Source organism: Scyliorhinus torazame, chromosome 12 (genome assembly GCF_047496885.1).
Source record: "Scyliorhinus torazame isolate Kashiwa2021f chromosome 12, sScyTor2.1, whole genome shotgun sequence".
Lineage (NCBI taxonomy): Eukaryota > Metazoa > Chordata > Chondrichthyes > Carcharhiniformes > Scyliorhinidae > Scyliorhinus > Scyliorhinus torazame.
Window position 1 is genome coordinate 83617771 of NC_092718.1, and position 21712 is coordinate 83639482.

The following is a 21712-nucleotide window of genomic DNA, read 5'->3' on the forward strand; positions in this document are numbered from 1 at the left end:
GGAGGCGGAAGAGACTCCCTCCACTGCGCATGCGCGGGAAACTGTCAGCGGCCGCTGACGCTCCCACGCATGCGCCGCCCGGAGATGTCATTTCCGCGCCAGCTGGCGGGGCAACAAAGGCCGTTTCCGCCAGCTGGCGGGGCGGAAATTCCTCCGGCATCGGCCTAGCCCCTCAATGTTGGGGCTTGGCCCCCAAAGATGCGGAGCATTCCGCACCATTGGGGCGGCGCGATGCCCGTCTGATTGGCGCCGTTTTGGGCGCCAGTCGGCATACATCGCGCCGTTTCGGGAGAATTTCACCCCGAGTTCTACATTCACCCCACTCCCTGTGGGAGTGAGTCCCACATTCTCCCCACTCCCTGTGAGAGCAAGTCCTGCATTCACCCCACTCTCTGTGGGAGTGAGTCCCACATTCTCCCCACTCCCTGTGGGAGTGAGTCCCACATTCTCCCCACTCTCTGTGGGAGCAAGTCCCACATTCACCCCCCTCCCTGTGGGAGCGAGTTCTACATTCACCCCACTCGCTGTGAGAGCAAGTCCTGCATTCAGCCCACTCTCTGTGGGAGTGAGTCCCACATTCACCCCACTCCCTGTGGGAGCGAGTCCCACATTCACCCCACTCCCTGTGGGAGAGAGCCCTACATTCTCCCCACTCCCTGTGGGAGTGAGTCCCACATTCACCCCACTCCCTGTGGGAGCGAGTCCCACATTCACCCCACTCCCTGTGGGAGAGAGCCCTACATTCTCCCCACTCTCTGTGGGTGTGAGTCCCACATTCTCCCCACTCCTTGTGGGAGTGCGTCCTACATTCACCCCACCATCTGGGTAAAGAAGTTTATCCTGAATTCCCCATTAGATTTTTAAATTACTGTTGCATATTGATGGCCCCGGTCTCTCTACTCGACACAAGAGAAAAGTCTTCTCCACATCGACACTATCGAAACCCCTTTCCAATCAGGTCGTCCCCCTCAGCCTTCACTTATCTAGGGAAAAGACCCTCGGCCTATTCATTGTTTCCTGACCGTTCCAACCTCTACGTTATGGGATCATCAGTGGTGTAATTATTCTGCACAGCTCAATCACTGATCTATTTAAGCCAGTGGGGCCATATCCTTGCCCCTCGTAATGTTTCGACCACTTGTGCCGTGTAACTAGCTAGCAGAGCCAGTACTGAGTGAACACAGAGCCTGGGGCTCCTTGTGCTCCGGGACTGAGCCACAGGGTCCCTGACACATCGCGATCTTCATCCAACCCCGCTGGCCACCAATGCTAACCCGTGTCTTTTTGTTTTATTGTAATTTGGCAGCACAGACAGAGTACAAAAAGCTGAAATCAATTTACAAAAAAGCGTTGGATTTTATCAAGAAAAGACGCAGCCTCATGCCAGCAGGTATGCAGCGGGATTTCTCTCCTTCGTTCACTTCTTGCCTGCGATTGAGTAGAACATTCCTGAGAGGAATGTCCTTGGAAATAGAGGGGAAATGGAGCCGGCGGAGAGGTGGGGTGGTGGTGGTCAGGGGGATACGTGATGGGCTGAATGACCTGAAGGGCAATCCGAGTGATTAAGAGAAGGCGGAACTTGGGCCCTTTGCAATCTCAGGGGGCGAAATTCTCCTACCCGCCCCGCCACATTTCTGCGCCGACCGGCTGGCGGGAGTCTCCGTAACACCGGCCGGTCAATGGGGTTTCCCATTGTGGGGCAGCCCCACGCCGTCGGGAAACCCCCGAGCGCCGGCAGAACGGAGACTCCCGCCGGCGGAAAATGACGCCCAGGATGTCTCAAAGCACTTGGAAGCCAATCAGGGTCAGTATGTGTTGTGTGTTTGAGCATGTGTGCATGCTTGTGTGAGTGTATGTGTGTGTGAGCATATGAGTGAACATATGTGTGTTTGTGAGTGAGTGTCGTATGAGTGTATATGTGTGTGTGTGTGTGTGTGAGAGTATGTGTGTGTATGAATGTATATCTGTGTGAGCAGGTGTATGCAAAGAGTGTGTGAGCATATACATGTGTGTGAGTGTATGTGTGTGTGAGCATATGTGAGTCAGTGTGTGTATGTGTGTGTGAGCATATGTGAGTGACTGCATGTGTGTGTTTGAGGGAATGTGTCCCATATTCTCCCCACTCCCTGTGGGAGCCAGTTCCACATTCTCCCCACTCCCTGTGGGAGTGAGTCCCACATTCTCCCCACTCCCTGTGGGAGTGAGTCCCACATTCTCCCAACCCCCTGTGGGAGCCGGTTCCACATTCTCCCCACTCCCTGTGGGAGCCGGTTCCACATTCTCCCCACTCCCTGTGGTAATTACTCACACATTCTCCCCACTCCTTGTGGGAGTGAGTCCCACATTCTCCCCACTCCCTGTGGGAGACGGTTCCACATTCTCCCCACTCTCTGTGGGAATGAGTCCCACATTTTCCCCATTCCCTGTGGGAGCGAGTCCCACATTCTCCCCACTCCCTGTGGGAGTGAGTCCCACATTCTCCCCACTCCCTGTGGGAGTGAGTCCCACATTCTCCGCACTCCCTGTGGGAGCAATTCCCACATTCTTCCCACTCCCTGTGGGAGCGAGCCCACATTTTCCCTACTCCTTGTGGACCGTTGGAAGCTGCCGCCATGCGCATGCACGGCCTCTGACCCGGAAGTGCGGGGTCCGTATCGGCAGCTGGAGCTGCGAGCTCCACAACAGCTGCCTGCTAGCCCCCTGCAAGATGGTGAATCTGTGGCCTTTTGACACCAGTTTTCCTGGTGTAAAAGACAGGGGCCGGATTCTCCCCTACCCGGCGGGGCGGGCGCTCCTGGCGCCGAGCATTGGCGCGAACCACACAAGCGTCGGGCCGCCCGGAAGGTCCTCTGCATCTTCAGGGGCTAGGCCGGCACCAGCGCCAAAGGGCCTCTGCCGGCCAGCGTGAGTTGGCGCATGCGCGGGAGTGCCAGTGTGTGCTGGCGTCATCCCAGCGCATGCGCAGGGGGGTTCGTCTCCGCACCGGCCATGGCGGAGGTCCACAGCAGCCGGTGCGGAGGGAAAGAGTACCCCCATGGCACAGGCCCGCCCATGGATCCGTGGGCCCCCGTCGCGGGCCAGGCAACCGTGGGGGTACCCCCCCCGGGGCCAGATCCCCCCGCGCCCCCTGAGGACCCCGGAGGCCGCCCACAGAGCCAGGTCCTGCCGGTAAGTACCAGGGGCGAAATTCTCCGGTATCGGCGCGATGTCCGCCAATCGGCGCCAAAAACGGCGCAAATCAGTCGGGCATCACGCCACCCCAAAGGTGCGGAATCCTCCGCATCTTGGGGGGCCGAGCCCCAACCTTGATGGGCTAGGCCCACGCCGGACTAATTTCCGCCCCGCCAGCTGGCGGAAAAGGCCTTTGGTGCCCCGCCAGCTGGCGCGGAAATGACATCTCCGGGCGGCGCATGCGCGGGAGGGTTAGCGGCCGCTCACGGCATTCCCGCGCATGCGCAGTGGAGGGAGTCTCTTCCGCCTCCGCCATGGTGGAGACCGTGGCGAAGGCGGAAGAAAAAGAGTGCCCCCACGGCACAGGCCCGCCCGCGGATCCGTGGGCCCCGATCGCGGGCCAGGCCACCGTGGGGGCACCCCCCGGGGCCAGATCCCATCCGGGCCGGAGAATCGCGGGGGAAACCCGCCACCCGGCGCGGCGCGATTCCCACCACCGCCGAATCTCCGGTGCCGGAGAATTCGGCAACCGGCGGGGGCGGGATTCACGCCAGCCCCTGGCGATTCTCCGACCCGGCGGGGGGTCGGAGAATCTCGCCCCCGGTCTAATTTACGCCGGCGGGACCGGCCTAAAACGGGCGGACGCTCGGCCCATCGCAGGCCGGTGAATCGACGGGGGGTGGGGTGCCGCTGCCAGCGATCGCCGACCAGCGCGCCGCGATTCCCGCCCCCGCCAAACCACGGTGCCGGAGAATTCGGCAGCCGGCGGCAGCGGGATTCACACCACCCCCCGGCGATTCTCCAGCCCAGTGGGGGGTCAGGGAATCCCGCCCCACAGTTTTCACGATGGCGTGGGGACATAGTCCCGAAAACGGAGAATCCAGCCCCGTGTGTATGTATGAGTGTGTGTAGGTGTGAGTGTGTGTACATATCTATGTCTGACTGTGTGAGTGTGCATGTGTGAGTGTGTGAGTGAGTGTGTGTGTGTGTGAGCATGTGGGTGTGGGTGTGAATGTGTGTATAAGTGTATGTGTGAGCTTATGTGTGCGTGTTGTCAGTATGTAAACATGTGTGTGTGTGAGCATATGTGTGTTTGAGGGCATATGTGTGTGTGAGCATATGTGTGTGAGTGTGCATGAAAGCGTTTGTGTGCATGTGTGTATTTGTGTTTGAGGGTGTGTGTGAGCATATTGTGAGTGTGTGTGAGAGTGTGTATGTGTGTCAGTGTGTGTGTTTGAGAGTGTGTGTCTGTGTCAATGTGTGTGTGAGAGGATGAGAATGTGTGTGAGTCTGTGTCTGAGTGTGAGAGTGTGAGTGTGTGTGTGTCTCTGTGCATGTGTGCATTTGAGTGTGCTAGTGTGAGTATGTGTGTGAGAGTGAGTGTCTGTGTGAGCATGTGTGTGAATCTGTATTTGAGTGAGAGTATGTGTGAGTATGAAAGTGTGTCTGTGTTTGAGTGTTTATGAGAGTATATGAGTGTGAGTGTAAGTGAGTGTGTCTGAGTGAGTGTATGTTAGCGAGTATGAGTGACTGTTTGAGCATGGGTGTGTGAGAGTGTGTGATTGTGTGTAAGTATGTGAGTGCATGTGAGTGTGTATTGGTGTGAGTGTGAGTATGTGCGAGTGTGTGTGAGTGAGTGTATGCTTGTGTGAGTGTCTGTCTGAGTGTGACTATGTGTAAGACTGTATGTGTGTGTGAGTGTGTATGAGTGTTGGTGAGTGTGTGAATGAGTATGTGTGAGTGTGTGTGTGTATGAGTGTGCGTATGTGAGAGTGTATGTGAGTGAGGGGGCAGAAACAGCCACCCAGCACCGGCCCTGTCAATACCTCGAATAATTTTACACATTTCACTGTTATCACCTATTATTCCTCCGTAATCCAGTGAGTGGCAGCCCATTCTTCCCTCATTCGAGAACTGCTCCTGATTCTATGGCAAAAATGCAGCCTCTTAGGATCCGGGGACAATATCGCACAGGAGGAGGCCATTTGTCCCACCCTGAGGTGCCAGCCCCCAGCTACAGCCGTCCAATCAGTCCATCCCATGGGTGGCTCTCTGCCATCATCAATTGTCCTGTGTGTGATTATGTGAGCCTGGCAACTGATCCATGTTCACTCTGGTTCATTGCTTCAGCCTGGGTGTGGGGTCAGAGCAAAATGAAGCGGCGTTACAGAGGCTGAGCTGTGAGCTGAACTGCAGTCATTTTGTAACTGGAGAGTTATTTATTTTAACCTGTTGCATATTTAGAAACTAATGCCATCTCTCTATTTCTCCAAGAGGTATACAGTATCCAGTACTTTCCTCAAATCTCCATGTGTTTATTGATCCTAGAATCTTACGCAAGTCTCCTGGACAAGGTGGAGCAGGAAATTCTGCACAAAGTATATCGTCTGAAAGAAGGTTTATTCTGTTCCTGTTCTTTTATATTCGACCGTTCTTCCCATCCTGATCTCCTCTCCTGCACAGTGCTCCATGTCCCTTAATTAGACCATGATGTGTTCTCTATTTTACTTTACCTGGATGTCTTGTGTGGTGATGTGTATCACTGTAAATACACAAGGGGTTAATGTAAATACATGTAGACTAGCTATACACTAGAGGGAGCACCAGAGACATCAGACACACACTCAACCAATAGGTCAGTTAGATAGGACACGACCAATGCACATTCACGATACACACAGAGGTGACACGACCACAGGAGGGCATTACACCAACCCATATATAAAGGACACCACACACATGATCTGCCTCTTTCCAGTGGAGACAGTCAGTGAGTAGAGACACAGGGTTGATTCAATATTACATCCACCACGTGGTTTGTAGCAGACTGGTTAGTCAGTCTGAGTAGCTATAGAAGGATTAACAGTAGTGGCGAACCCGAGAAGGAGAAGTGTAAATAGTTTAATAAACGTGTTGAAGTTATCTCCACGTCTGAACCTTCCTTTGTCAAGTGCACCACAAGGAAGCCGCTTATGGCTACGCCTAGAGCATAATAAGACATCTTGAATGCGTAGTGTTGAATAAAGAACACAAAGCTTTGTTAATGAACAAAACTATAAATTTAATTACACTACTAGCTAAGATTTGTTCACATTCCTAAAGTAGAAGGTTTCAATATTAAACTATGCTATCTATAACTAATAGACTTCTCAAGTACAACTGCTCCTATGCCGGGCACTCTTCCAGCTGCCTTCCAACTCCTAACTCTCAGAATCCCTGAAGCCACATGATATATATTTTTTTTTTTTGAAAACCTTTCCATTGGCTTTTCTCATATTTATAAACAGTTGTTACTTATATATATTACATTTTTCCTGCCGCACTAATTTGCTTTATTTTACAGAGTGGTTTGTTTTGTCTTTCATTTCACTAACTGTACGTACATTTTGCTGCCCTCTGGATCGGTCTATGATTTCCCCCCTTCCTTCTGCTGGCCTCGAACAGGTTTTGGAACAGGCCGACGAACTGCCCCAAGTATCCAGGAAGCCTTCCACTGACCCTCGGGTGGCGTACTTAATCTTCTCCAGGTGGAGAAATTCCGAGAGATCAGCGAGCCAGTCTGCAGCTTTGGGTGGTGCTGCCAATCGCCAGCCGAGCAGGATTCTCCGGCGTGCGATTAGGGAAGCGAAAGCAAGGGCGTGGCCCCCTTCCCCATGTGTAGCTCTGGCTGCTCCGATACCCAGAAGATTGCCACTATTGGGCATGGCTTCACCCTCACCCCCACAACCTTGGACAGTGCCTCGGAGAAGGCTGTCCAGAAACCAGCAAGCTTGGGGCAAACCCAAAACATGTGGGTGTGGTTGACCGGGCCCCTGTGGTACCGCTCACATTTGTCCTCCACCTCCGGGAAGAACCTGCTCATTCGGGTTCTGATCAGGTGCGCTCTGTGCACCACTTTGAGCTGCATTAGGCTGAGCCTTGCGCAGGAGGAGGTGGAGCTCACCCTGCTCAGTGCTTCGCTCCAGAGTCCCCATCCTACCTCTGTCCCCAGTTCGTCCTCCCATTTTTGTCTGCTCCCGTCCGGTGGTGTTCGGGCCCTGTCCAGTAGCTGTCCATATATTTTCCCACATAGCCCTCCCTTCACGCTGCTTCTGCCTATCAGGTCCTCTAGTAGTGTGCTTTCTGGGACCCCGGGGTACCCAACTGTCTCTTTGCGGAGGAAGTACTTTATTTGGAGGTGTCTCAATTCCTGTCCTCTTGCTAGTTTCCACTTCACAGATATTTAGCGTAAATTTCATAGAATTTACAGTGCAGAAGGAGGCCATTCGGCCCATCGAGTCTGCACCGGCTCTTGGAAAGAGCACCCCACCCAAGCCCACACTCCCACCCCATCCCCATAACCCAGTAACTTCACCCAACACTAAGGGCAATTTTTGACATTAAGGGCCATTTAGCATGGCTAATCCACCTAACCTGCACATCTTTGGACTGTGGGAGGAAACCGGAGCACCCGGAGGAAACCCACGCACACACGGGGAGGATGTGCAGACTCCACACAGACAGTGACCCAGTGGGGAATCGAACCTGAGACCTGGAGCTGTGAAGCAATTGTGCTAACCACTATGCTACCGTGCTGCCTCGTCAGTTCGTCCAGTGTTGCCAGTCTGCGCCCTACGTAGAAGTCCCCGACCGTTGGTGTGCCCCCGCCCCATCTCCATCTTTTGAAGGTGGTATCTAGCATGGCTGGGGGGAATCTGTGATTGCCGCAGATGGGGGCCATCAGAGACATTTGGGTTATCCCGAAGTGCTGTCTCAGTTGGTTCCACGTTCTCAGCGTGGCCGCTACCACTGGGCTCGTTGTGTACCTTGTTGAGGAGGATGGGAGTGCTGCTGTTGTCAGGGCCCGGAGGGTTGTTCCTTTACAGGATGCCTCCTCCATTTTTACCCAATCTGTGTCGAGTTCTTGTACCCATCCCCTCACATTTTCTGCCGTTGCTGCCCAGTGGTAGTATTATAGGTTCGGTAGAGCCAGGCCCCCTCTGACTTTCCCTCTTTGCAGTGTCGGTTTGGGAATTCTCGGGTTCTTGCCCTCCCCACACAAACGCCATGATTAGCCTGTCCATGTTTTGGAAATAGGCCTTGGGGATGAAGATCGGGATGGATCTAAACAGGAAGAGGAACCTTGGCAGTACGTTCATCTTGATCGTCTGCACTCTTCCCGCCATGGAGAGTGGGAATGAGCCCCACCGTTGAAGGTCTTTTCTTACTTCCTCCACCAGGCTGGTCAGGTTCCACTTGTGATCTGTGTCCTGTTTTTGGCTGTTTGTCTCTGCCCCCCAGTGGGCAGCACGGTAGCATTGTGGGTAGCACAGTTGCTTCACAGCTCCAAGGTCCCAGGTTCGATTCCGGCTTGGGTCACTGTCGGTGCGGAGTCTGCACATCCTCCCCGTGTGTGCGTGGGTTTCCTCCGGGTGCTCCGGTTTCCTCCCACAGTCCAAAGATGTGCAGGTTAGGGGGATTAGCCATGCTAAAATTGCCCTTAGTGTCCAAAATTGCCCTTAAGTGTTGGGTGGGGTTACTGGGTTATGGGGATAGGATGGAGGTGTGGGCATTGGGTAGGGTGCTCTTTCCAAGAGCCGGTGCAGACTCGATGAGCCGAATGGCCTCCTTCTGCACTGTAAATTCTATGATCTATGATTTGAATCCCCAGGTAACGGAATCTGTTCTGGGCCGTTTTGAACAGGAGCCCCTTCAGCTCTGTCCCTCCCCCTTTTGGGTTCACTGGGAATGTCTCACTTTTGTCATTGTCGCATTCAGCAGCCGCCTGATGTTCACTGTGAGCTGCCTACCCTTGACAAAGCTGGTTTGGTCCTCTGCGACCACCTCTGGTACGCAGCCCTCCAGCTTTTTGGCCAGGACATTTGCGAGTATTTTCACATCCACGTTCAGCAGTGAAATGGGTCTGTATGATCCACATTCCGTCAGGTCTTTATCTTTTTTGTGTATTCGTGAGATTGTAGCCTGCGCTAGCGTTGGGGGCAGGGTGCCCCCTCCAGTGAGTCTGCAGACATGTCCCTTCGGTGTGGGGCCAGGACTGGTGACATGGGGCGAGATTCCCCGACCCCCCGCCGGGTCGGAGAATCGCCGGGGGCTGGCGTGAATCCCGCCCCCGCCTGTTGCTGAATTCTCCGGCACCGGAGATTCGGCGGGTGCGGGAATCGCACCGCGCCGGTTGGCAGCCCCCCCCACCCCCGCTATTCTCCGGCCCGAATGGGCCGAAGTCCCGCTGCTAGGATGCCTGTCCCGCCGGCGTGGATTAAACCACCTCTCTTACCGGCGGGACACAATGGCGCTGGCGGGCTCCAGGGGTCTGGGGGGGGCACGGGGCGATCTGGCCCCGGGGGGTGCCCCCACGGTGGCCTGGCCCGCGATCGGGGCCCACCGATCCATGGGTGGGCCCGTGCCGTGGGGGCACTCTTTTCCTTCTGCCTTCGCCACGGTCTCCACCATGGCGGAAGCGGAAGAGACTCCCTCCACAGCGCATGCGCGGGGATGCCGTGAGCGGCCGCTAACGCTCCCGCGCATGCGCCGCCCGGCAATGTCATTTCCGCACCAGCTGGCGGGGCACCAAAGGCCTTTTCCGCCAGCTGGCGGGGCGGATATCAGTCCGCCGCGGGCCTAGCCCCTCAAGGTTAGGGCTGGGCCCCCCAAGGTGCGGAGGATTCCGCACCTTTGGGGAGGCGCGATGCCCAACCGTTTTAGGCACCGGTCGGCGGCCATCGCGCCGATACCTGAGAATTTCGCCCCTGCTCCCAAGGGGAATGGGGAGAATGTGAAACTTACTCCCACGGGGAGTGGGGAGAATGTGGGGCGTCATTCTCCGCCGGCGGGAGTCTCCGTTTTGCCGGCGCCCGGGGGTTTCCCGACAGCGTGGGGCTGCCCCACAATGGGAAACCCCATTGACCGGCCGGTGTTACGGACACTCCCGCCGGCCGGTCGGAGCAGAAATGTGGCGGGGCGGGTAGGAGAATTTCGCCCGTGGAACCTGGGGCAAAATGCTCCGCAATCGGCGCGATGTCCGTCGACCGGCGCGAATCAGTCCGGCATCGCGCAGCCCAAAAGGTGCGGAATCCTCAGCATCTTGAGCGGCCGAGCCCTAACCTTGGGCGAAATTCTCTGGAAACGGCGCGATGTCCGCCGACGGCGCAAATCAGACGGGCATCGCGCCGCCCCAAAGGTGCGGAATGCTCCGCATCTTTGGGGGCCGAGCCCCCACATTGAGGGGCTAGGTCGGCGCCGGACGGATTTCCGCCCCGCTAGCTGGCGGGAAAGGCCTTTGGTGCCTCGCCAGCTGGCGCGGAAATGACATCTCCGGGCGGCGCATGCGCGGGAGCGTTAGCGGCCGCTCACGGCATCCCCGCGCATGCGCAGTGGAGGGGGTCTCTTCTGTCTCCGCCATGGTGGAGATCATGGCGAAGGCGGAAGGAAAAGAGTGCCCCCAAGGCACAGGCCCGCCCACGGAACGGTGGGCCCGATCGTGGGCCAGGCCACCGTGGTAGCACCGTGGGGGCACCCCCCAGGACCCCGGAGCCCGCCCGCGCTGCCTTGTCCCGCCGGTAAGAGAGGTGGTTTGATTCTCGTCGGCGGGACAGGCATTCCAGCAGCGGGACTTCGGCCCATCCGGGCTGGAGAATCGCGGGGGGGGGGGGGGGGGGGGTCAACCGGCGCCAACCGGCGCGGCGCGATTCCCACCCCGCCCGAAAATCCGGTGCCGGAGAATTCGGCAACCGGCAGGTGCGGGATTCCGCCAGCCCCCCGCGATTCTCCGACCCGACAGTGGGTTGGAGAATCCCGCCCCTGCTCCCACGGGGAGTTGGGAGAATGTGGAACTTACTCTCACCAGGCCAGGATTCTCCAGTATCCGGCGGGGCAGGCCGTACCGGCGCCAAGGAGTGGCATGAACCACTCCGGCGTCGGGCCGCCCAGAAGATGCCGAATCCTCCGCACCTTCCGGGCGAGGGCGGTGCTGGAGTGGTTGGTGCCGCACCAACTGGCGCTTAAGGGCCTCCGCCGGCCGGCGCGAGTTGGCGCATGTGCAGGAGCGCCAGCGTGTTCCCAGGACCGCTGGCATGATTACTGCGTATGCGCAGGGGGTTTCTTCTCCGTGCCTGCCATGGAGGAGCTTATCGCAGGCCGGCACGGAGGGAAAGAGTGCCCCAAGGCACAGGTCCGCCCGCAGATCGGTGAGCCCCGATTGCGGGCCAGGCCACCGTGGCGGCCCTCCGGGACCAGATCCCCCGTGCCCCCCCCCCCCCCCGCCCCCCCCGGAGGACTCTGCAGGCCGCCCTCAGAGCCAGGTCCCGCCGCTACAGACCTGGTCTAATCCACGCTGGTGGGACTGGCCGAAAACGGGCGGCCGCTCGGCCCATTGGGGACCGGAGAATCGCCATCGGGACCACTGCCAATGGCCGGCGGGGCGCGAACCCCGCCCCGCCAAAAGAACGGCGCTGGAGAATTCGGCAGCCGCCGTCGGAGCGACGGGGTGGGTGACATGTGAGAGTACCTTTTGGGGTTCTCTAAACTCTAGCCCATAACACGGGATTCACGTCGCCCCCCCCGGTGATGCCGGTTCAGAGAATCCCTCCCAGGGAGTGTTGAGAATGTGGGGCGGGATTCTCCGATCCACGACAGGCCGGAGAATCGCCGGGGGGGGGCGTGATTCCCCCCCCCGCCGGCTGCCGGAATCTCCGACGCCGGGGTTTTGGCGGGGGCGGGAACCGTGCCGTGCCGATCGGCGGCCGCTGACAGCAACCCCCCCCCGGCGGTCTCCGGCCAGCGATGGTCCAGGCAGCTGCCCGTTTGAGGTCGGTCCCCCCGGCGTAAATTAGACCTGGTACTTACCGGAGGAACCTGGCTCTGCGGGCGGCCTGTGGAGTCCTCGGGGGGGGGCGTGGGGGGAATTTGGTCCTGGGGGTTGCCCCCACGGTGGCCAGGCCCGCGATCGGGGCCCAACGATCCACGGGCGGGCCTGTGCCATGGGGGCACTCTTTCCCTCCGCACTGGCTACTATGGGCCTCTGCCATGGCCGGTGCAGAGACGAACACCCGCGCATGCGCTGGGATGAGGCCAACCCCGCCGGCGCCCGCACCGCCGGCGCCGGCTTAGCCCCTGAAGGTGCGGAGGATTCCCCACATTCCGGGTGGCCTGACGCCGGAGTGGCTCACGCCGGGACCGCCCGCCCCGCTGGGTAGAGGAGAATCCCACCTGTGGAACCTGCTCCCACAGGGAGTGGGGGGAATGTGGAACTTACTCCCATGGGGACTGGGGAGAATTTGGAACTTGCTCCCACGGGGAGTGGGGAGATTGCGGGGTACGGTTCTCCGATCCTGGGGCTAAGTGTTGATGCCGTCGTAAACGCCGGAGCATCTTACGACGGCGTCATCTGGTCCCTAGAATCAGCGATCCTGCGCCGCACAGGGGGCCAGCATGGCACTGGAGCGACTCGCGCAGCGCCAGCTGCCGATACGGGCGTCAGGACGGGACCGCGGGTCCGCGCATGCGCACCGCGGTCAGCGCAAATTCACGCACGCGCGTGGGTTGCCTTCTCCGCACCGGCCCCGACGCAACATGGCGGAGATATACAGGGGCCCGGCGCGAAGGAACATAGGCCCCCACCGATATAAGCCCGCCCACCGATCGGTAGGTCCCGATTGTGTGCCAGGCCACCGTGGAGGCACCTCCTGCAATCGGATCCCCCCTCCCCCCACCAGGCCGCAGCATGAACGCCGAGGTCCCGCCTGGTCGGACCACATTAGAACAACGCCGGCGGGACTCAGCCTAACTCGCCCATTGCGCGGGGAGAATCACCGGGGGGGGAGGGGGCGCGCTGAGCGGCCCCCGGCTGGCGCCGTGCCGACTGCGACGGCGCCAGTGGCCGGAGAATCGGCGGAGCGGCGCGGAACCGCGTCGTGTGATTCGCGACCCGGCGCGGGGTCGAAGAAACCCTCCCGTGGAACTTACTCCCGCGGGGAGTGAGGAGAATGTGGAACTTCCTCCCGCGGGGAGTGAGGAGAATGTGGAATTTACTCCCGCGGGGAGTGAGGAGAATGTGGAACTTACTCCCGCGGGGAGTGAGGAGAATGTGGAACTTCCTCCCGCGGGGAGTGAGGAGAATGTGGAATTTACTCCCGCGGGGAGTGAGGAGAATGTGGAATCTGCTCTCACGGGGAGTGAGGAGAATGTGGAATCTGATCCCGTGGGGAGTGGGGAGAAAATGGAATCTGCTCTCACGGGGAGTGAGGAGAATGTGGAATCTGCTCTCACGGGGAGTGAGGAGAATGTGGAATCTGATCCCGTGGGGAGTGGGGAGAAAATGGAATCTGCTCTCACGGGGAGTGAGGAGAATGTGGAATCTGCTCTCACGGGGAGTGAGGAGAATGTGGAATCTGCTCCCGCGGGGAGTGAGGAGAATGTGGAATCTGCTCCCGCGGGGAGTGAGGAGAATGTGGAATCTGATCCCGCGGGGAGTGAGGAGAATGTGGAATCTGCTCCCGCGGGGAGTGAGGAGAATGTGGAATCTGCTCCCGCGGGGAGTGAGGAGAATGTGGAATCTGCTCCCGCGGGGAGTGAGGAGAATGTGGAATCTGCTCTCACGGGGAGTGGGGTGAAAATGGAATCTGCTCTCAAGGACAGTGAGGAGAATGTGGAATCTGCTCCCGCGGGAATGAGGAGAATGTGGAATCTGCTCCCACGGGGAGTGGGGAGAATGTGGAACCAGCTCCTATGGGGAGTGGGGAGAATGTGGAACGTGCTCCCACGGGGAGTGGGGAGAATGTGGAACCTGCTCCCGCGGGGAGTGGGGTGAAAATGGAATCTGCTCTCACGGACAGTGAGGAGAATGTGGAATCTGCTCCCGCGGGGAGTGAGGAGAATGTGGAATCTGCTCCCACGGGGAGTGAGGAGAATGTGGAATCTGCTCCCGCGGGGAGTGGGGTGAAAATGGAATCTGCTCTCACGGACAGTGAGGAGAATGTGGAATCTGCTCCCGCGGGGAGTGGGGAGAAAATGGAATCTGCTCTCACAGACAGTGAGGAGAATGTGAAATCTGCTCCCACGGGGAGTGAGGAGAATGTGGAATCTGCTCCCACGGGGAGTGGGGAGAATGTGGAACTTACTCCCGCGGGGAGTGAGGAGAATGTGGAATCTGCTCTCACGGGGAGTGAGGAGAATGTGGAATCTGCTCCCACGGACAGTGAGGAGAATGTGGAATCTGCTCCCGCGGGGAGTGAGGAGAATGTGGAATCTGCTCCCGCGGGGAGTAAGGAGAATGTGGAATCTGCTCCCGCGGGGAGTGAGGAGAATGTGGAATCTGCTCCCGCGGGGAGTGAGGAGAATGTGGAATCTGCTCCCGCGGGGAGTGAGGAGAATGTGGAATCTGCTCCCGCGGGGAGTGAGGAGAATGTGGAATCTGCTCCCGCGGGGAGTGAGGAGAATGTGGAATCTGCTCCCGTGGGGAGTGGGGAGAAAATGGAATCTGCTCCCGCGGGGAGTGGGGAGAATGTGGAATCTGCTCCCGCGGGGAGTGGGGAGAATGTGGAATCTGCTCCCGTGGGGAGTGGGGAGAATGTGGAACCTGCTCCCGCGGGGAGTGAGGAGAATGTGGAATCTGCTCCCGCGGGGAGTGAGGAGAATGTGGAATCTGCTCCCACGGGGAGTGAGGAGAATGTGGAATCTGCTCCCACGGGGAGTGGGGAGAATGTGGAATCTGCTCCCGCGGGGAGTGAGGAGAATGTGGAACCTGCTCCCGCGGGGAGTGGGGAGAATGTGGAACCTGCTCCCGCGGGGAGTGGGGAGAATGTGGAACCTGCTCCCGCGGGGAGTGGGGAGAATGTGGAACCTGCTCTCACGGGGAGTGGGGAGAATGTGGAACCTGCTCCCGCGGGGAGTGGGGAGAATGTGGAACCTGCTCCCGCGGGGAGTGAGGAAAATGTGGAATCTGCTCTCACAGACAGTGAGGAGAATGTGGAACCATCTCCCACGGGGAGTGGGGATAATGTGGAACCTGCTCCCACGGGGAGTGGGGAGAATGTGGAATCTGCTCCCATGGGGAGTGGGGAGAATGTGGAACCTGCTCCCGCGGGGAGTGGGGAGAATGTGGAACCTGCTCCCGCGGGGAGTGAGGAGAATGTGGAATCTGCTCCCGCGGGGAGTGAGGAGAATGTGGAATCTGCTCCCACGGGGAGTGAGGAGAATGTGGAATCTGCTCCCACGGGGAGTGGGGAGAATGTGGAATCTGCTCCCGCGGGGAGTGAGGAGAATGTGGAACCTGCTCCCGCGGGGAGTGGGGAGAATGTGGAACCTGCTCCCGCGGGGAGTGGGGAGAATGTGGAACCTGCTCCCGCGGGGAGTGGGGAGAATGTGGAACCTGCTCCCGCGGGGAGTGAGGAGAATGTGGAATCTGCTCCCGCGGGGAGTGAGGAGAATGTGGAATCTGCTCCCACGGGGAGTGAGGAGAATGTGGAATCTGCTCCCACGGGGAGTGGGGAGAATGTGGAATCTGCTCCCGCGGGGAGTGAGGAGAATGTGGAACCTGCTCCCGCGGGGAGTGGGGAGAATGTGGAACCTGCTCCCGCGGGGAGTGGGGAGAATGTGGAACCTGCTCCCGCGGGGAGTGGGGAGAATGTGGAACCTGCTCTCGCGAGGAGTGGGGAGAATGTGGAACCTGCTCCCGCGGGGAGTGGGGAGAATGTGGAACCTGCTCCCGCGGGGAGTGAGGAAAATGTGGAATCTGCTCTCACAGACAGTGAGGAGAATGTGGAACCATCTCCCACGGGGAGTGGGGATAATGTGGAACCTGCTCCCACGGGGAGTGGGGAGAATGTGGAATCTGCTCCCATGGGGAGTGGGGAGAATGTGGAACCTGCTCCCGAGGGGAGTGGGGAGAATGTGGAACTTACTCCCATGGGGAGTAGGGAGAATGTAGAACTTACTCCCATCGGGAATTGGGGAGAATGTGGAACCAGCTCCCACGGGGAGTGGGGAGAATGTGGAATCTGCTCCCATGGGGAGTGGGGTGAATGTGGAACCTGCTCCCGAGGGGAGTGGGGAGAATGTGGAACTTACTCCCATGGGGAGTGGGGAGAATGTGGGATTCACTCTCACAATGAGTGGGCGGACTGTGGAATTCGCTCCCACGGGGAGTGAGGAGAACATGGGATTCTCTCCCTCAAGGAGTGGAGAGAATGCGGGACTCGCTCTGACAGATTGTGTTTGAAGTGAATAATGTTGATGTATTTTAGGGGGAAGCAGTATAAGCACATGAGAGAGAGGAATAGAGGATATGGTGATGGACGGAGATGAAGAGGGGGGAGGTAGGAAGCTCGCGTGGAGTAGGAACACCGGTACCTCATCCTAAACTGGATCTCGAGAGAACCACAGGTTACCTGAATAAAATTACTTTCTCTCTGTATTTCAGCATCACCCTGCAACTACACCTGTGGTAAGTCTTTTCATTTATATTAACGAGAAAGAACTTCATTTCTCTAGCCCCTGCCCCCACCTCAGGACATCCCAAAGTGCTTCACTATGTAATGTAAGAAATGCGGCAGCCATTTTGCACAGCAAGATCCCACATACATCAATGTGGCAATGACCCAGAAGGAAATATCACCCATAAGGATATATTAGAGACAGGTGACTGAGACAGAAAGAAATAGAAAGAGAGTGAGAGGCAGAGAGTTTAGGAATTCCAGAGATTAAGGCCCCAGGCAGCTGAAGGCACGGTCGCCAATGGTGGAGCGATGTCAATCGGGTGATGTTCAAGAGGCCGGAATTGAAGGAGTGCAGAGATCTCGGAGGGTTGCAGGGGACTGGATGAGGTTACAGAGATAGGGAGGATTGCAGGGGACTGGATGAGGTTACAGAGATAGGGAGGGTTGCAGGGGACTGGATGAGGTTACAGAGATAGGGAGGGTTGCAGGGGACTGGGTGAGGTTACAGAGATAGGGAGGGTAGCAGGGGACTGGATCAGGTTACAGAGATGGAGAATGGGTTGGGCTTTGAACATGAGGGTGAGTATTTCAAAGTTGGAGGTGTTGCTGGATCTGGAGATCATAACAGGAAGTAATTGTTGAGTGGGATCGAGCACAAGATTGGATTTTGGAGGGAGGAGCAGAGCTTTGGATGAGGTGAGGTTTTTACACGGGGCCGGGGGTGGTTCAGGCCGAGCAGGAGGGATTTGGAACAGTCTGGGCTGGGGGGTAACAGGATCACGGTGGAGAATTTCAGAAGACAATGAGCTGAGGGTTGCGGGGGGGGTGGGGGGAGGTTTGGGCTGTTAAATTACAAAATGCATGAACACTGGTGGACCAAAGGCTTTGTGGGATCTTGCTGTGCCCAAAATGGTTTCATTTAGTTTGAGGCTTTCTGCACTTCTATGGGAGGTTCTGATGGAATTTGGGGTTCCTGCCAAACATGCTGCCTCCTGTTCCTAACAACACTGTCTTTTCCACAGGGGTTAACATGGCTTCATTTTACTTTGATTGTCACACCTGCAAGATGAAGGGTTGTGAAGGCATCTCTTTCGAGTGTCCAAGTACGTCTGGTTTCATTGTTTATTGTGCAAGTAACGCACTTGGAGAGCAGCATCATGTCTCAGACATTCAGGCAACTCTGTTCAATATGGCAGCCCAGGACTCGAGCCCTGTAAATACTGACACATCTGTGGAGATTCCCTGCTGTAAATACAACACCGGCACGGGGTATTCCCCCCCTGTAAATACTGACAAACTCATGCGGGATCACCCTGTACATATTAACACACTCCCCGGGGATTCCCCTGTAAATACTGACACACTCCCAGGGGATTCACCCTGGACATACTGACACACTCCCCAGGGATTCCCCCTTTAAATACAGACACACTCCCAGGGGATTCCCCCTGTAAATACAGACACACTCCCAGGGATTCCACCTTGTAAATACAGACACACTTCCCGGGGATTCCCCCTATAAATACATGTGGTAGTCACCACTGACGTATATATTGTATATATAGGATGTTGATATAGGTGCTTTACGGTAAGGCCCCTGTACTACAGGTACGGGGGTAGATCCCTGCCTGCTGGCTCCGCCCAGCAGGCGGAGTATAAATATGTGTGCTCCCAGTACAGCAGCCATTTCGTCAGCTGTTGTAGGAGGCCACACATCTCAGTGTAATAAAGCCTCGATTACATCCTACTCTCGTCTTTGTGGAATTGATCGTGCATTAATACAGACACACTCCCGGGGCTCCCCCTGTAAATACTGACACATTCCCGGGGCTCCCCCTGTAAATACTGACACACTCCCGGGGGACTCACTCTGTAAATACAGACACACTCCCAGGGGATTCACCCTGTAAATACTGATACACTCCCAGGGCTCCGCCTGTAAATACTGGGACAGTCCCTGTCCCCATAGCTCTGCACAATATTTTGTTCCAGGTAGCAGTCAGATTTCCTTTTGTATACCACGATCAAACCTGCCTCTGACACCCTCTCAGGAAGTTCATTCCAATCTCCAGCCACCCTCTGCATGAAAAACAATCCTTCTTCACATCACTTCAGCTCATCGGATTGATTTTGCTGAGAAAAGTGACAGGCTGAGGTTTTCATCTTGCACTCATCCAGACAGATGCCAGAATACCAAATTTCAAAGGGAGCAGCTACTTATACTGCTGGAGGAAAAGAGTGCTGACGGGAAAGTATTTGATTGGTCAAGAGATTGGTCCCCGCGTTTTTTTGAATTAAACAAAAGCATGGGGGAACGAATAGGTCCCTGGTGCATTCTTCCTGACCTCTCTTGACCAATCAGAGTGGACATGCCAACGAATCGCCGCCCTTCTGTCCTGTTGTAGAAATCGTCACTTCCTTTGAAATTTGGCATTCTTGTGACTGTGCTGATGAACTGCAAGGTGAAAACCTTGGAAAGCAAGTCTCAATTCTCATCAAGAGTCAGTAATTAACATGTCCAATGGTGACAGCATTTTTTAATTGGTTGTCTCACGGTTGGGAAATCCAATCCAATTTGTTCATTCCAAGTGTTGTCCATTCCTGCAGTCAAAGATGTAATGATGAAGGAGACAGGGCAGGTGTCAATGAAGTGTCAATCCAACTTTACGATACCCAAGATTGACACAGTCACGTGGATGTATGCATCTCATGTGAGTATTTACTGTATTTCTCTGTGTTCAAAGCTCTCATTTCCTAATTTCCTGTTTCAAAACCGAGGGCGGGATTCTCTTATCCTGAGGCTAAGTGTTGACACCGTCGGAAACTCAACACGGCCCCAGGATCAGCAATTCTGGCCCCGACAGGGGGCCAGCACGGCTCTGGAGTGTGTCACGCCGCTCCAGCTGCTGATTCGGCCGTGGAATGGGCGCCGGGGGATGCGCGCATGCGCAGTGGGTCCTTCGCAAACCTGCGCAGGCGTAGTCCCACCGGCACGATTGCCGTGCATGCGCGGTGTCTCCCTTGTCCACACTGGCCCCGACGGAACATGGCGTAGGAGTACAGGGGCCGGCGCGGAAGAAAAGAGGCCGGGAGACAGAGAGGCCGGCCCGCTGATTGGTGGGCCCCGATCGTGGGCCAGGCCACATCGAATGCAACCCCCCCCCCGGGCCGGAACCCACCCCCCCCCCCACCAGGTCGGACCACCCACCCCCCCCCACATGCCGCCGCCCGACCCTTCAACGGCGAGTTTCCGCCGGCTGAGAGCAGGTGTGGACGGCGACGGCGGGATTCTGCGTTTCCACATTGGCTGCTTGGCCCATCCCGGCCCGAGAATCGACCGGCGCCACACCAACCATGCCGGCACCAATGGCGCCAATTCTCCGCTCTTCAGAGAATCATGTGCCAGCGTCGGGGCGACGTGGCATGATTTGCGCCGGTCGCGGGGATTCTCCAGCCCGGCCCCGGGCTGAGGGAACCCCGCCCGGAATGTACATTCCCCCACCACACACCCTCTCCACCTCTTATCCTCCCCTTCGGTCACGGTTCAGCACTCCGCTGGAGCCATGAGCAATGCCACTGGTCCTCCACATAAGGACATAAGAAAGTGGAGCAGGAGTAGGCCATTCGGCCCCTCGATTATGTTCCCCCATTCAAAAGATTATCGCTCATCTGGTTGTGGTCTCGATTCTACTTTGTGCCTGTTCCCCCCCATAATCTTCAACTGCCCCGTTGATCAGTAATCTGTCTGACTCAACCTTGAATATAGCCCCACTGATCTTTAGCAGAGAGAATTCCACTGCATGACCATCCTCTGAGTGAAGCGATTCTTCCTCGTCTCCATCTTCAATGGTAGACCCCCTCATTCTGAAACTCTGTGCTCCCCCTCGTTATAGATTCTCCCCGCACGCCATAGGGGGGGGGGGGGCATCCTCTCAGCATCCACCCTGTCAAATGCCCTCCAAATCTGGGGCTGGCGTGAATCCAAATTCTCCGGCACCGGATATTCGGCGGGGGTGGGAATCGCGCCGCACCGGTTGGCGGGCCCCCCCCCCGGCGATTCTCCGGCCCGCGATGGGCCGAAGTCCCGCTGCTGGAATGCCTGTCCCGCCGGCGAGAATCAAACCACCTCTCTTACCGGCGGGACAAGGCGGCGCGGGCGGGCTCTGGCGTCCTGGGGGGGGGGGGGTGCGGGGCGATCTGGCCCCGGGGGGTGCCCCCACGGTGGCCTGGCCCACGATCGGGGCCCACCGATCCGCGGGCGGGCCTGTGCCATGGGGGCACTCTTTTCCTTCCGCCTTCGCCATGGTCTCCACTATGGCGGAGGCGGAAGAGACCCCCTCCACTGTGCATGCGCGGGGATGCCATGAGCAGCCGCTGACGCTCCTGCGCATGTGCCGCACGGCAAAGTCATTTCCGCGCCAGCTGGCGGGGCACCAAAGGCCTTTCCCGCCAGCTGGGGCGGAAATGACTTTGCGGTCCTAGCCCCTCAAGGTGAGGGCTCGGCCCCTCAAGATGCGGAGAATTCCGCACCTTTGGGGCGGCGCGATGCCGGACTGATTCGCGCCGTTTTTGGCGCCGGTCGGCGGACTTCGCACCGATTGCGGAGAATCCCGCCCCTGATATCTTTCAATCAATCGCCTCTCACTCTTCTAAACTCCAAGGGGTACCAGTTCGAATGGGTTCTGGCCCAATCTGTTCAAACCTTCTTCAATAGACAAACCCTCTTCATCCCAGAAATGGGCCCCAGTGAACCAGAATGTTACACATGCCGCAAGGTGGGTTCTCAGGTAGAGGGGAGAGGGAGCACAAATTTGAATGGACGGGAATTTCCCTCCTCACCCCGGAACCTTTCTGCCCAAATCCAGTCACAATTTCATGCTAGGAGCGGGCAGGGCCTGAGGCGGGAAATGCACCCTTTCTTCTGTTCAGGCCAATTGATGGCCTTTTCCTGCGTAACCTCAATTTTTAGGCCATAACCCCGTGATCACCCTCTTCACAACCCACTGAGGCATCGACTACCCCCCTGGGACCTTACCGACGGTCCCTCAACTTAGTTGCATGCAGAGCTCTGCCGTACAGCTTCTTTTTTTAAATTTAGAGTAGCCAATTAT

At 57.4% G+C, this 21712-nt stretch overlaps 1 protein-coding gene across 1 annotated transcript in view; it reads left to right on the top strand.

The window, feature by feature from the left end:
- The window catches only part of spaca6 (sperm acrosome associated 6), an 80558-nt gene that overhangs the window by 24845 nt on the left and 34001 nt on the right, over positions 1 to 21712 (top strand). The window contains exons 2-6 of the mRNA XM_072470186.1: positions 1307 to 1390; positions 5500 to 5568; positions 16586 to 16609; positions 17624 to 17704; positions 19209 to 19312. Coding sequence (XP_072326287.1) covers positions 1307 to 1390; positions 5500 to 5568; positions 16586 to 16609; positions 17624 to 17704; positions 19209 to 19312 — 362 coding nt within the window. The remainder of the gene's footprint in view (positions 1 to 1306; positions 1391 to 5499; positions 5569 to 16585; positions 16610 to 17623; positions 17705 to 19208; positions 19313 to 21712) is intronic.